The sequence below is a fragment of the Pristiophorus japonicus genome, chromosome 11, assembly GCF_044704955.1.
Source record: "Pristiophorus japonicus isolate sPriJap1 chromosome 11, sPriJap1.hap1, whole genome shotgun sequence".
NCBI classification, from domain to species: Eukaryota; Metazoa; Chordata; class Chondrichthyes; family Pristiophoridae; genus Pristiophorus; species Pristiophorus japonicus.
In genome coordinates, this window is record NC_091987.1 from 72,461,024 (window position 1) to 72,476,934 (window position 15,911).

The 15,911-nt window shown below is 43.6% G+C and overlaps 1 protein-coding gene across 6 annotated transcripts in view; it reads left to right on the forward strand.

Annotated features, from left to right (window-relative positions):
- The window catches only part of spag17 (sperm associated antigen 17), a 564,758-nt gene that overhangs the window by 118,197 nt on the left and 430,650 nt on the right, over positions 1 to 15,911 (forward strand). For all 6 annotated transcript variants that reach the window (XM_070893521.1, XM_070893526.1, XM_070893524.1 and 3 more), the window contains 3 exons: positions 1,866 to 1,935; positions 3,739 to 3,845; positions 7,141 to 7,278. In XM_070893521.1, coding sequence (XP_070749622.1) covers positions 1,866 to 1,935; positions 3,739 to 3,845; positions 7,141 to 7,278 — 315 coding nt within the window. The remainder of the gene's footprint in view (positions 1 to 1,865; positions 1,936 to 3,738; positions 3,846 to 7,140; positions 7,279 to 15,911) is intronic.

A 15,911-nucleotide genomic window follows, 5' to 3' on the forward strand; every position in this document is an offset into this window, starting at 1 on the left:
TCCCAGCAAATGCAATAGGCATACATTGATCATGCTCATTTTTTTCTGGCCGCTCCCTACCTGAAAGCACCTTCACAACCTCCTTACACATGGCTTCTCTTGCATCTCTTGCCTGCTTCTCATCCATTCACCACTGCTGACAATTCTGCCACGACTGTGCTCTTTTCCTGGTCTGGCCACTCCCAGATTTCCACTTGCAATCTGGGTCAGTGTTATGTTCAGAGACGAAACCTGTAGACTAGGCTGCTTCTTATCCCATAGCCTAGCATCTCCCAATCCCTAACACTCACCTTATAGCTTCCATAACTCTCCAACCCCTTTCAATGCTCGCCCTCTTTTAGAGCTCTCAACTCCTACATCCACCCTCAGTACTCAGCCCCATCTCCCTCCTCAGTGCCTCTCTCCATTAATGTTTCCAAAATCTATCAAAAAGGCTGTAGACACTAAGAGGGCACAGAGGACGGAGATTCCACTTCTGAGTGCTCCCAGATACCATTTGTCCACCGTGCTCTCCACCCAAGTCTGGTCCACTTATCCCAAACTGTAACTATTTCACATTGCTGCCATACACCAGTCAATCCTGTCCTTTCCCTAACTGTCCACAGACTCGAATCTCTGCACTTCTCCCAAACCTCCAGCCTCCTGATACTGACAAACTGCAAATCCTTCTAAGATGGTATCACTTCAACTACACCAACTCATTTCCCCGGGTCTCACATCCCCCACTCTGAGTACTTCCACACTCCAGCACTCCTCCAAATTTCAACCCCCAAGGGTTCCCAGGCTCCAACATACCCATATCCTATGTCACAGGCCACACTCTCTATCATCTGTTCTGCCTGCCATCCTCCCATGTGCTGAACCTAACCTGTTTCCTCCCAGTTTGAGTACTTCTTGCCCTGATCCCTAGCCCCACAGCCATGCGTGCTGTGTTACCTTTCCAAAATCTACTCCCTATCTGATCTGGTACCCAGTTTATGTTATCTACTATCTTGCTACTTACCCTATGCCTTAGAAAATGTGAGATAGTTATTGAGTAGATCAGTGATGTGGAGTATGACAAAGACACTCAATACAGGCCTGTTGTAGAGAAAAGAATTGTTTAATTGCTTGATCTCAAGGGAGATACAGTCTACACCAATTCCTTAACTGGATGTCTTCCCAACTGTTCTCGTCTAACACTTCAGGAGCTGCTTCTTTTATACAGAATTCTTTGCAAAGTCATCATTTACATTATCATTGGTCAATCTTTCTACTGCGTGACAATTTTTTTCGCTTTGTTACAGATTGTCAATTTCAAATTTGCTAATTGTTTCACATCCTCCTTGGGTATGAACATATGTATCCTGCCTCCTGCCACTAACAGGAATCTATTTTTTAGTTCTGAATAACAACCTGAAGCCACTTCGTAGGTCTACGACATTAGCTCTGAATAACAGGAATTGTACCATTGTCCTACAGTTGCACCTGCCAATTTTGCCACATCAGCAAATTGTGTTTTTGCCTTCCTAATCTAAAATGTGTTTAACTCTTTAATTCCCACTTCAATCAGTGAAGGAATATATTTGAGAACCAGACAGAGGAATTGGGAGACATGCAGATGAAAAGGAGAGAAAAAGGAAGATAATCTTAAAGGAAGAATGAGGGAGAAACAATAAGAAAATGAGTGGACACTGAATGATATAGACACCAGAATGAGCAAACCATGCAGAAATATAAAGAAAAGGGATAGATGCAAAGAATTTAGGGAAAGGGAAAAACAAAGAGGCAGTTAAATACAGCAAGCAAATGGGTTGATAAAGTATGTGAGATTCAGGTTTAATTAATTCTGGTTTTAAAGTCCTTTTTGACTGACACTCTTACAGATGCTTGCACCTCTGACCCTGTCTGGCAAGAAGAAGTATCAAGCATCACAATTAACATTTCCTGGACAAGGTACCTGATTCATAAAGCTCTATACTTGAACTGCTTTAACTAATACTTCAAGTTGTGCAAGTTACCATTATCGGCCGAGATTTTCCTGCATCGACAGTTTTGGCAACTAACACTATAAGTTAGACTGTTGTGCGCTCCAGTGGCGAATTGATGCTATATTTTATTGGAAAACTGAATTGAGTCCACCACAGAGAGGATAGTGGCGACTCAGATGCGGAACAGCTAGTGGCCAATAAAGGGATATCATTTTAAGGAAGAGACCCGATAATGGGTCATCTTCATTTTTCTTCATATGGATTTGAGTTTTTTTTTTGTCATGTCTGCAGAATTATGTTGAGACAGAATTAGAATTTACAGGTTTACATTGGAAGTTGAATGAATTGATCGGCATGTTCATTTTTTTTTTTAAATAGGCTATTTTGGATTATAATTTTAATTAAGCTGTATCACCTTCTACAATTATAGTGGAATAAAGTGGGATTCCTGAGGCTTACTTGTACTGCATTTCATCAATTTGGTTTTACTTTCATTGAGTAATTGCATGCTTTATTTAAGCTGTAGGGTCTCTTTAAATCTAAATTTTAAAAAAATAGCAAGCTTTATATAGAATGGCCATTAAATGGTGTTCTCTGCAGCTAGTTTTAGTTTGAACTCTCAAAATGCTGTTAGAAGTTGGTAAAAGTGACTCTCTGGTGTTTTATGGATGTTTATTTTTACCTGAAACAACTCAATCTCATTGCTTGACCTTCAGGTATTTTGCTGGAAGATCTTTCTTTGCTATGTTTTTGGCTTAGAAATCATTGTTATTTTGCATTCTGAATGTAAACAAATACGTTGGAGCTCAAAATTAATTTCAACATAATTTAAAAGTAAAAGTCTGACTCACTGAATGTATTATAAAATCAATTATGCCACTGCCAGGCCACTTCGGGCATTATTTTTAAGTGTGAGTGGCGGCGATGTGAAAACTGGGTTAAATGCACGAAAATCGCCATCATTGTTGATCTCAGTGGAGAGGATAGCTCGGATAAATTCCTTCTGTTTTCGGTGATGGTAATGGCAGAGCTGCACAAAAGTCCCTGGAAAATATAGAATGATATAATTAATAGCCTTGCCATTGAACTCGCTATTCACCCCCTTCACCTCTGTGGCTGCAGCATGTATGATCTTGGTTATTTCAATAGCAGCTGCCTCTCCTGTGACTACTACGACCAAGAAGAACAAGATCAACAATGTCATGGGAAACACCATAATCTACCATTCTACCAGTGTGACATTGTTTCCATACAAGTTATTTTGTGGCCTCTTTGAGTGAGATTGCCAATTAGTGCCAGTTTTGTGCCAATGCCCAACAGTAACTAAATTGAGGCAGCTCAAATTCATTTCACAGAGGACGTTTACAGCCAGTAGACAGATCTGCAAACTTGGCCAGTTTGTATTCAGTTTCTGTATCCAAGTCATTAATGTAGACCAGGATTAGATTAAATTACGATCAGTAACAATTCCAACACCTCAGTCATCACCACTTTCCAGCCTGACATCACTCTCCTAACTTGTACCTGCTGCTTTCTTTCTTTCATCCAATTTGTTATCAACAAATAGGTTTTACCTCGAATTCGCATTGCTTTCATTTTCAGTATTAGCCTTTCATGAAGATCTTTGGATTTTTAGAGATCTAAATATATAATGTCATATGGTTGTGATTGTCTTCTAAGTAATTTTTTCTATTGACCAATATACCCACTTTATTCCATACATAAGATAAGGTTAAATGATTATGTTTTAATGTTTTTTTTAAAATAGATACTTCTACTGCACAATTGGATATGAGATACTATAATGATCTGCTGAGCTTAATGCCCTTGGAGAGTCTCTCTGTGCCTTTAATATTACACTGTATATTGGAGCAGGTTTGTATGTGTCTGTCTGCCATGTATTAATTACTTGATGGCGTGGTCCCCAGTTAACATATCTTTATACCTTTAATACTATACTGCACTTAATTTAATTGAACATTTCACTCTTGGGTATTCATTTCAATATCCAGACATTAGAGGCTTTATTGCAAGCTAAGGTTTATTTATTAGAAAATATTTAACTGCAGTAACCATTATAAATGTCATTGTTATTTACATTTGGTCTTCAAGGAAGCAGGGTATAGGAAGGTTTTTTTTAAGGGATTGCTGGCTGGGACTTTAGATTATGCCCACTGTATTCCACACACAAATCATGTACGAAAAATCCATCAGTCTTGTTTGATGTACAAGCAGTACCCCCTTAACACTGCACTGAGCAGTTAGTGTTAATATGAGTTATGGTCATAACAGCTAAGTCAACTGGAGCCAAAGATCCTTTTGCTCTTTAGCGCTAACATTAGCATTTTAATAACGTGCAGTTTTGGTTTTATATTAATGCCACTGACCTCTTCATCCCTGAGTTACTAACCAATCACATGGATAAGTACTTGAATGTGTTGTTATCTCCCAAATCCATGACTATCTTTCCATGAATTCAGTGTTTGAATCCCTTCAATCTGGTTTCCGCCCCTACCACATTACCAAAATGGCTCTCATCAAAGTCACAAATGACATCCTTTGTGAGTGTGACAAAGGTAAACTATCCCCTCCTCATCCTTCTCAACTTGTCTGCAGCCTTTGACACAGTTGACCACTCCATCCTCCTCCAATGGCTCTCAACCATCGTCCAGCTAGGTGGGAATGCACTCGCTTGGTTCCATTCTTATCTAATTGTAGCCAGAAAATCTCCTGCAAAGGCTTCTCTTCCTACTCCCGCATCGTTACCTCTGGTGTCCTCCAAGGATCTGTCCTTGGCCCCATTTTATTTCTCCCCTATATGCTGCCCCTTGACGATATCATCCAAAATCACGGAGTCAGGTTCCACATACACGCTGACGACACCCAGCTCTACCTCTCCACCACTTCTCTTGACCCCTGCTTAGTATCTAAATTGTTAGATTGCTTGTCTGACATCCAGTACTGGATGAGCAGAAATGATCTCCAATTAAATATCGGGAAGACCGAAGCCAATGGGCCTGAAATTCCGATTGAGGTCTTCCCGCGGGCAAACGAGTGAAATAGAGAAAAAAGATGCGCACTTGGATGTTGCTGCTGCGCCCGTTCGAACTTCCGAACCCGAGGCCTCTCGTGACTGCGCGTCGCAGCGCGTGCATGTGGGGACATGCGAAGGCTGGGAGCTGGAGACAGCAGCCAATCCAGTTAGTATATTTTCTCATTCAGAGTAATAGGAGTTCCGTAAGTCCGGAACTCCTATTACAATGAATGAGAAAACCTCCCCAAACACCCAAAACACAATAAAAAATAGAAAATAAACTGCATATTTAACATTAATTTAAATTAAAGTTCTTACAAAAAAAATATTTTCCCGACTTTTTAAAAACTTTTTTAAAATTAAGCCTTAAAATAAACTTACCGCAGTGGGGAGGGAAATGTTTCTGTGTATTTTCAAACACTTGCACCTGTAAAAGTAGGCTATACGCCTACTTTTTCAGGCGCAAGATTTTAAAGGACATTTGCAGGGCAAGATATTCATAAATATCAGAAATCTTGCCTTGCAAGTGTCCTCGCTCCCGATATACGCGAGATCTGTCAAGCCAGAAACCTGACAGATCGGAAAAGCCAGTTTTCACCGCATGTGCATTGCGCGCTGAAACCCGGCTTTTCCGATGCCTTCCCGGGTCCATAGAAACTTCGTATGGACCCAGGACATCGGAATTTCAGGGCCATTATCTTTGGTTCCTGCCACAAACTGCGTTCCCTAACCACTGACTCCACCCCTCTCCCTATTATCAATCGGAGGGTGAACAAGACTGTTTGCAACCTAAGTGTCATATTTGCCCCTGAAATGAGTTTCCGGCCACATATCCGCGGCATAACTAAAACTGCATTTTTCCACCTCCGTAATATTGCTTGCCTGTGCCCCTGCCTCAGCTCTTCTGCTGCTGAAACCCTAATTCTTGCCTTTGTTACCTCTATACTTGACTACTCCAACTCACTCCTGGTTGGCATCCCACATTCTACGCTACATAAACTTGAGGTCATCCAAAATTCAGCAGCCTGTGTCCTAACTCGCACCAAGTCACGATCACCCATCACCCCTGTACTTTCTGACCTACATTGGAACCCGGTTAAACAACGTCTCTATATTTCAAAATTCTCATCCTTGTTTACAAATCACTCCATGGCCTTACCCCTTCCTATCTCTGTAATCTTTTTCAGCCTCACAACCCCACAAGATGTCTGTGCTCCTCAAATTCTGCCCTCTAGAACATCCCTCATTATAACTGCTCAACCATCAGTGGCCGTGCCTTCAGCTGTTTGGGCCTAAAGCTCTGGAACTCCCTCCCTAAACCTCTACGCCTCTCTACCTCTCTTTCCTCCTTAATCTAAGCTTTTGGTCATCTGTCTTAATTTCTTCTTTTGTGGCTCGGTGTCAACTTTATCTGTTTTGACTTGTAACACTGCTGTGAAGTGCCTTGGGACGTTTTACTACGTTAAAGGCGCTATATAAATAAAAGTTGTTAATAATATTTATCCCTTGGGTAAAAAGATCTGTCATTCTGTTTTTACTGTACCTACCAGAGCAGTACTGACTGGATTTTAGCAGAAGTCTAAGAAGGAATTGGTTTCCCATTCCATTGCTGCACAATGATACAGCCTCTGAATATGAGCACTCAAAACCATGCTTACCTAGCTTCTAGCTTACCTGGCAGCCCCACGCTCGGGGGTTTTAATGCCGAGAAGGCAGTCCGTTGACACCATACAATCCTATACCTCCCAAAATAAACGTGGGCAAAGCAGCTGTGGTACATTTGTCAATCTGAGGAACTGATACCACACTGGAAACACCATAATATTTAGGACTAAATTCTGCAGCTCCTTCGAACCTCCATCCCCAGCTGCAGGGCTTTACAACCATTGCTTGATGAGGTTTTGAACTGCCTGCATCAGAACATGAAGAGATCAAATATTGTTACCTTATAATAAAGCAGATGTGTCTCTGTCTATTATTGCTCTCATTTGATAACCTGACAAATCTTCATTATAATTAGACTAATAACTAGAATTTATTTTTGTGATTGTTTGCTTCAACTAATACAGAAAATAGTAAAAACAACCAATGCTCTGAGATGGCTTTCAACACCAATCTGTTTGTTGTTATGCACAGGTTGTTGCAACAAAAGAAAGTCTAACTCTCCCAAGTGAACTTATTCCTACACCACGGAGAGATGGATTGGACCAGAGTCTGGTAGATCACATGATATCCACTGTGCTTAGTCTCTCCATGTCTGAGGATGAGAAACAGGTACCAACAGGTCCTATTACACTACATTGCAGATGGGGGGAGCACCTGCTCTGTGATCCATGATGTTTATTGAAAATGTATTTTTATGTAACGTTAACAAAAGGTGCATTTGAAAATATAGACTTCATTCGTTGGAGTGGGGATTGGTGAGGGGGTGGTTTGAATGGGGTCATAAGTTTTTGTTTGGCATATGAATCATTAAATTAGGTTCATGTATGTTTTTTGCTGAATTTTCTTATTAAAGTGAGGAATATGGGGACTGGAACAGTTTTCCATTATATGAAGCTAGAGTTAGCATTAAATAGTCCCAAATCAGCTACAGCCTAGACAGGTGCAGTATAGACCACTCTGTGTTCTGCTTCATTAATAGCCCAATTTTTAACTCCCCACACCCAACGAGAATGGGGGGTTAAAATTGGAACAGCATCCTTACCTCTACGTTCATACCACCTGCTGCCATTTTAAATCCCAAGTTTCGGCGGCATGGAGGTGCTTGCTGCAAGGGCTTCATAAATATGCAAAAGTCAGACTCCTTAATGCAGTTAGGATCCCGACACCATTTTAACTCGATTGCACATGTCATAATGAGTGCTAGAGTCGCTAGTGAAACTTGGCAGTAAACATGAACAGGGCCAAAAGAGACTCAGAAAAGTTTTAAAAATTATTTTTTTCTTGGTTTCTTTGTGGCCTGGGAGAACAAGGAAACCTTGGGCTTCCCCTAGCCCAGGTTTCATGTCCCCTTCACCGACTGCATAGTTTCACCCCTCTTCACCTTATGTTGGGACTGTTCCCTCAGGTTCACAGTGGCAGACTTCTGTCGCCCAAAATCCCGCATCTGCCCACCACTTGGTAGCAAGTCCCGCGGTGTTTGTGCAGGAGACTCATGGGCAACATTTAAATGAAGCCTCGGAGTTTAAATCTCCCCGGGCTTCGAGTGGCATAATGCAAGCTTGCCACTCGCCCAGCCCCTGCACGTCACACTCACACCCCGAGTTAAAATCTCTTAACTCAAACATATAAGAATATTTTGTTATATTTCCATTCCTCACACAAGCCATCATGTACTTTGTCTGAATGTCAACCGGGTTAAGACTTTTAAAATAGAAATTGATGCAACTAGCAGTGAGGAGATGTTCAATTATATCAATCCTCCTGAATTCAAACACTGCTTCCAGAAGTAAAAAACAGTTGGGTCCATTCCACAGTGATCTGCTTGGGGAACATCCCCTTGCCAGCAGCACACATGATCTACGGTATAAGGTGGGTATGCCTTAATACATTCGAAGCTGAACTCCCAATTCAGCAGGAGCAAAGTTTTAAAAGATTCTCGGGCAGCGTTAGTCCCTTAAAAATTATGCAAAGTGACCCAATTCCAGATTCCCCATGCCAATTTGCAGCATGCATTTTGATTCATTGAGTGCCTGCATAAAATGGATGCTGTGAGTCCTACATGCTATTTGTTCGACAGGTTCATTCCTGCTACCACAAGTCTCTAAATTGTCAGACTGATTATCCGATGAGCAGGAATGTTCTCCAATTGAATATTGGGAAAACCGAAGCCATTGTTTTCGATCCCCGCCACAAACTCCGTTCCCTAGCCACTGATTCCATCCCTCTCCCCAACTTCTGTCTGAAGCTAAACCAGATTGTTCTCAACCTTGGTGTCATATTTGACCCTGAAATGAGCTTTCGACCGCAGCATAACTAAGATCGCCTATTTCCACCTTCATAACATCGCCTGTCTCTGCTCTTGCCTCAGCCCACCTGCTGCTGAAACCCTCATTCATGTCTTTGTTACCTCTCGACTTGACTATTCCAATGCACTCCTGACTGGCCTCCCACATTCTACACTACGCGATCCAAAACTTGGCTGCCTGTGTCCTAACTCGCACCAAGTCCAGCCCACCCATCACCCCTGTGCTCGCTGACCTACATTGGCTTCCGGTTAAGTAACGCCTCGATTTTAAAACTCTTATGCAGCTCGATGTCAAATTTTTATCGCACAATACTCCTGTGAAGTGCCTTGGGACGTTTCACTATGTTAAAGGCGCTCTATAAATATGAGTTGTTGTTGTTAAAAGTTATGTTTCCATATTAGTGAGTATTGCATTGGACTGCTGCTTTTGACCTGCCTAACTGGACTCTATGCATTATTGCTAATGATTTTTTTTTCTATTGCTTGTGGTTTTTCTAAATATCAACACACCTTTTGGTACACACCTTGCACAGAAAATTCCTGCTACCACAAGTTTGTACCTGCAGCTGCTAGCAGTGCTGAACATGGGCATTCCATTGGGCTCAGCTGATGTACTGGGAAATCACATGGGTGTCATGAGCCACAGTTGCTGAGGATAGGGTTAATGGACTTTGGTATGGTGGACTGCCATAAAGTGAAGGAATTGTGGCAACTCCCAGGGAAGCAAGAATTCACTTACATATTGGCAGAGTGGAATCGTTTCTTAATGAAATCGGTCATACATTAAGCAAACGGATGCAATCAATTACTCCTTGCATCTTCAAAAATCCTGCCACTCTAAAATTACAGTGCCCTGTTATGCTGCCGGAAATTGTTCATGGTGGGAAAATGGTGAAATTACTTGCTCTAGCAAACAATGCATCCATCACCTCCTTTATGCATCTGTGCACAGCTGACTGGTGAATTTAGTGATATCCCAGTGACACCAGTGACTCCCTAGGGAGCTGCCACCCCGGCGGCCATCTTATTGAGGCCTCCATAACCAGTGCCTGCAAAGAGACGCTCGGTCACTCAACCAGGAAACACCAGCATTGGTTTGATGAGAATGATCAGGAGATCCAAGAGCTAGTAGATAGCAAACGCAGGGCATTTCTGAGCCTTAAGCAACAACCCAACTCCGGAGCAACAAAGCAGCATTAGAGACGCCTCAAGACTAAGGTCCAACAAAAAAACAGAGACCTAAAGAACGGATGATGGATGGAGAAAGCACAGGAGATACAGCAGATGGCTGACCGGCATGATGTGCGAGGGTTCTTCATCGCAGTCAAGGCCACCTACGGTCCAAACACCCAAGGCCCCACCCCACTGCTGGCCAAGAACGGGGAAACACTCATCAAAGACACCAAGGCAGTCAGGGTCCGCTGGAAGGAGCACTTCGAAGATCTCCTCAACCGAGACTCTGCCTTTGACCCGAGTATTCTTGACTCCATCTCATAGCATGCTACTTGCCACTCCCTCAGCAAAACCCCAACACTGCACAAGGTAGAAAAAGCCATAAGACAGTTTAAGAACAACAAGGCTTCGGGAGTAGACGGAATCCCTGCTGAGGCACTGAAGTATGGCGGAGAGGCACTACTGGCGCGAATACATGACCTTATCTCTCTCATCTGGAGGGAGGAGAGCATGCCGGGTGATCTCAGAGATGCAATGATCGTGACCATCTTTAAAACCGGGGACAAGTCCAACTGCGGCAATTACAGAGGAATCTCCCTGCTATCAGCCACTGGGAAAGTCGCGGTAGAGTCCTCCTCAACCGTTTTCTCCCTGTGGCCGAGGAACTCCTCCTAGAGTCACAGTGCGGATTTCGTCCCCTGTGGGGCACAACGGACATGATTTTTGCAACGCGATAGCTGCAGGAAAAATGCAGGGAACAGCACCAGCCCTTATCCATGACCTTCTTCGACTTTACAAAGGCCTTTGTCATTGTCAACTGCGAGGGCCTATGGAGCATCCTCCTCCATTTCGGATGTCCCCAAAAGTTCGTCACCATCCTCCGCCTGCTCCACGAAGATATGCAAGCCGTGATCCTTACCAACGGATCCATCATAGACCCAATCCATGTCCGGATCGGGATCAAACAGGGCTGCATCATCGCCCCAACCCTCTTCTCAATTTTCCTCGCTGCCATGCCCCACCTCACAGTCGACAAGCTCCCCGCTGAAGTAGAACTAAACTACAGAACCAGTGGGAACCTGTTCAACCTTCGCCATCTCCAGGCTAGGTCCAAAACCACCCCAACCTCTGTTGTTGAGCTACAGTACGCGGACGACGCCTGCGTCTGCACACATACAGAGGCTGAACTTCAGGACATAGTCGACATATTTACTGAGGCATACGAAAGCATGGGCCTTATGCTAAACATCAGCAAGACAAAGGTCCTCCACCACCCTGTCCTCACCGCACAGCACTGTCCCCCAGTCATCAAGATCCACGATGCGACCCTGGACAACGTGGACCACTTCCCATATCTCGGGAGCCTCCTATCAACAAGTGCAGGCATTGACGACGAGATCCAACACTGCCTCCAGTGCAGCCTTCAGCCGTCTGAGGAAAAGAGTACTTGAAGACCAGGCCCTCAAAACTGCCACCAAGCTCATGGTCTACAGGGTTGTAGTAATTCCCGCCCTCCTGTATGACTCAGAAACATGGGCCATGTACAGTAGACATCTCAAGTCACTGGAGAAATACCACCAACAATGTCTCCGCAAGATCCTACAAATCCCCTGGGAGGACAGACGCACCAACATTAGCGCCCTTGACCAGGCCAACATCCCCAGCATCGAAGCACTGACCACACTTGATCAGCTCTGCTGGGCAGGCCACATAGTTCGCATGCCTGACTCGGAACTCCTTCATGGCAAACGAGCCAAAGGTGCGCAGCGGAAACGTTACAAGGACACCCTCAAAGCCTGCCTGATAAAGTGCAATATCCCTACTGACACCTGCGAGACTCTGGCCAAAGACCGCCCTAAGTGGAGGAAGTGCATCCGGGAACATGCTGAGCACCTCGAGTCTCGTCGCTGAGAGCGTGCAGGAATCAAGCGTAGGCAGCGGAAAGAGCTTGCGGCAAACCAGTCCCACCCACCCCTTCCCTCAACGACTATCTGCCCCACCTGTGACAGAGACTATGTTTCTCGTATTGGACTGCACAGCCACCTAAGAACTCACGTTAAGAGTGGAAGCAAGTCTTCCTAGATTCCGAGGGCCTGCCTATGATGATGATGATGAGTTACAACATTGAAAGACCCAATAGCATACAAGTTCAGGGCAGTTGTAACCTTAACAGCTACTGGCAGTGCGCGCTACTGGCAGTGCTATATCAATTATCTAGACGGGCTCTCTCTTAGGCAGTCCATCAGAGTCGAGGATGACTTGCTTCCACACTAATATCAGTCCAAAGCGGGACCTACAGTCTCTGTCACAGCTGGGGCAGACGGTGGTTGGAGGGACGGGTGGGTGGGTTGTTGTACGCTCCTTCGCTGTTTGTACTTGACTTCCACGTGCTCCCAACGAAGAGACTCGGTGTTCGGCGCCTTCCCAGATGCTTCTCCATTTTGAGCGGTCTTGGCCCAGGGATTCCCAGGTATCGGTGGCGATGTTGCACTTTTTCAAGGAGGTTTTGAGGGTGTCCTTGAAGCGGTTCCTCTGCCCACCTGGGGCTCGTTTGCTGTGTTAGAGCTCTGAGTCGAGTGCTTATTTTGGGAGTCTAGTATCGAAAGTTGAACTTGCTGCTAGCAGAGAATGGTTAGATGGGCTTCAGGTCCACTTGTAGTATATGGCACAACTCAACAATAGTTTCCTTTCTAAAGTGGTCACCCCAGACACTGCTTCTCTGACAATTCAGGTGTGTGTGCCTCGGATCGATACTGGTGGGCAAGGGACGTGTGTCTCCAATGCTGCCTGATCAGTCTGGCATCCCTCATTGCTGCTCGGCTTCTTCCAATGGGAACCTCATGTTGCCCTGTGTGAAATGGTTGGAAGAAAAATGGCAGTCCAACAGCAAATGGCAAAGACCGATGTCAAAGCAGCTGGCACCAGCAAAAGAAAACTGTCAAAATGAGTCAGAAATAAACTTCAAACTAATGTTGCTGGACTTTTGGTTCTTTTCGGTCTTCTGCTTTATGTATAGGAACCCTGGATGCCTGTTTTAAAAGCCAAGAAGTTGAAACAGTGCAAATATAGCATAAATGATGAAAAATAGGGTATATGATGATTTTCTTTTCCTCATTTGCAACCAATAACCCAAGAATGGGTGGGTACTTCTTATTGCTGCTGGAAAGTGGGGCAGGCAAAAAAGTGAGCAGAGATCTGGTGTAACAGAACTCCATTCACTTTTCCGATTGACATTTGTGAATCAGATGGATCTAATTGTAAATGTAGATTACTGTGTCTAGTGGCTCCATGGATATTCTGCCAAAGTCATAGTGACTGAGGAGGTAGTGGAGATACTGGATGGAATAAAAATTGATAAAGAGCGGGTATTAGAAAGGGTGGCTGTACTTAAAGTAGCGAAGTCACCAGAACTGGATAGGATGCATCCTACGAAAGTGAGGGATGTTAAGGTAGAAATCGTGGAGGTACTGGCCATAATCTTCCAATCCTCCTTAGACACAGGGGTGGTGTCTGAGGACTGGAGCATTGCAAATGTTACACCCTTGTTCAAAAAGGGGTGTAAGGATAAATCCAACAACTACAGGCCAGTCCATTTAACCTCAGTAGTGGGGAAGCAGGGACAATCAGGGACAAAATTAACAGTCACTTGGACAAGTGTTGATTAATTAAGGAGAGCCAGCATGGATTTGTTAAAGGCAAATCGTGTTTAACTAACTTGATCGAGTTTTTAGATGAGGTAACAAAGAGAGTTGATGAAGGCAATGCGGTTGACGTGATGTACCTGGTCTTCAAAAAGGCATTTGATAAAGTGCCACATAATGGGCTTGCCAGCAAAGTTAAAGCCCATGGAATAAAAGGGACAGTGGCAGCATGGATACTAAATTGCCTAAGTAACAGGAAACAGAGAGTAGTTGTAGTGAACGGCTGTTTTTCGGACTGGAGGAAGTTATACAGTGGTATTCCCCAGAGGTCGGTACTACGTTCACTGCTTTTCTTGATATATATTAATGACGGCCCAATTTCAAAATTTGCAGATGACAAAACTTGGAAGTATAGTGAACAATGAGGAGAATAGTGATAGATTTCAAGAAGGCATATACAGACAAGTTAAATGAGCGTACACGTGGCAGAAAAGTGAAAAGTGATACATTTTGGTAGGAAGAACCAGGAGAGACAATATAAACTAAAGAGTACAATTCTAAACTGGGTGCATGAGCAGAGACCTGGGGGTATATGTGCATAAATCGTTGAAGGTGGCAGGGCAGGTTGAGAAAGCAGTTCATAAGGGGATTCTGGACTTCATAAATAGAGGTATAGAGTACAAAAGCAAGGAAGTTATGATGAACCTTTACAATGGTTCGGCCTCATCCAATTCTGAGCACCACACTTGAAAAAGAATGTGAAGGCCTTAGAGAGGGTGCAAAAAAGATTTGTGAGAATGTTCCCAGGGATGAGGGACTTCAGTTATATGAATAGAGTAGAGAAGTAGGGTTGTTCTCCTTAAAGCAGAGAAGGTTAAGGAGATTTGATAGAGCTGTTCAAAATCATGATATGTCTAGATAGAGAGAAACTGTTCCCATTGGTGGAAGGATCGAGAACCAGAGGACACAGATTTAAGGTGATTGGCAAAAGAACCAAAGGTGACATGAGGAAAAACGTTTTTACGCAGTGAGTGGTTAGGATCTAGAATCTTTTTTGCACCCTCTCTAAGGCCTTCACATTCTTTCTCAAGTGTGGTGCTCAGAATTGGATGAGGCCGAACCATTGTAAAGGTTCATCATAACTTCCTTGCTTTTGTACTCTTATACCTCTATTTATGAAGTCCAGAATCCCCTTATGAACTGCTTTCTCAACCTGCCCTGCCACCTTCAACGATTTATGCACATATACCCCCAGGTCTCTCTGCTCATGCACCCAGTTTAGAATTGTACCCTTTATTTTATATTGTCTCTCCTGGTTCTTCCTACCAAAATGTATCACTTTGCACTTTTCTGCCACGTGTACGCTCATTTAACTTGTCTGTATATGCCTTCTTGAAATCTATCACTATTCTCCTCCTGAAAGAGTGGTGCAGGCAGTCTCAATCTTGGCTTTCAAAAGTGAATTGGATAACTACCTGAAGGAAAAACATTTGCAGGGCTACGGGGAATGGGCGGGGGAATGGGACTAGCTGAAGTGCTCTTGCCGAGAGACGGCATGGGCTCAACTAGCCAAATGACCCTTTCTGTGTTGTAACCTTTCTATGATTCTATGATTCTATGGTTTTAAATTTTTAGGGAATTTGTTTTTTAAAATCAGTCGCCAACCAAGAATTCCTCTGCTCTTGTGTATAGTGGAATCATAAACGCCCTCTTATAAATATTACTTGGAATAAAGCTCCATCTAGTGGACTACTGATGTAACAACAACTGATGTAATAATAAATGGTCATGTGGCAAGGACATGTGATCACAGTTCTGTTTGGAGCCATCTTGTAGTGTGTGTGCTTGTGTAGCGGTGTCTAAAGATATCACAGATTGGTGACAAGGATAGGATTTCTGGATTCCCTAGCTGATATTTTTGTTGGTGGCGAGACTTTGAGAGGTTCTTTGTTTTGCAGAACAGCTAAACAGCCAAGGTAAATTTCAAGCACACTTGGCTGAACTGTTGACATTGCCAAAGTCCAGATGGCCGTGTCTATGGGAATAATGGGGCACTTGGGTGAGTTCCATCATGACTGAGAAACCTTTGGAGCTTATGTGGAGCAGCTATAAATGTTTTTCAC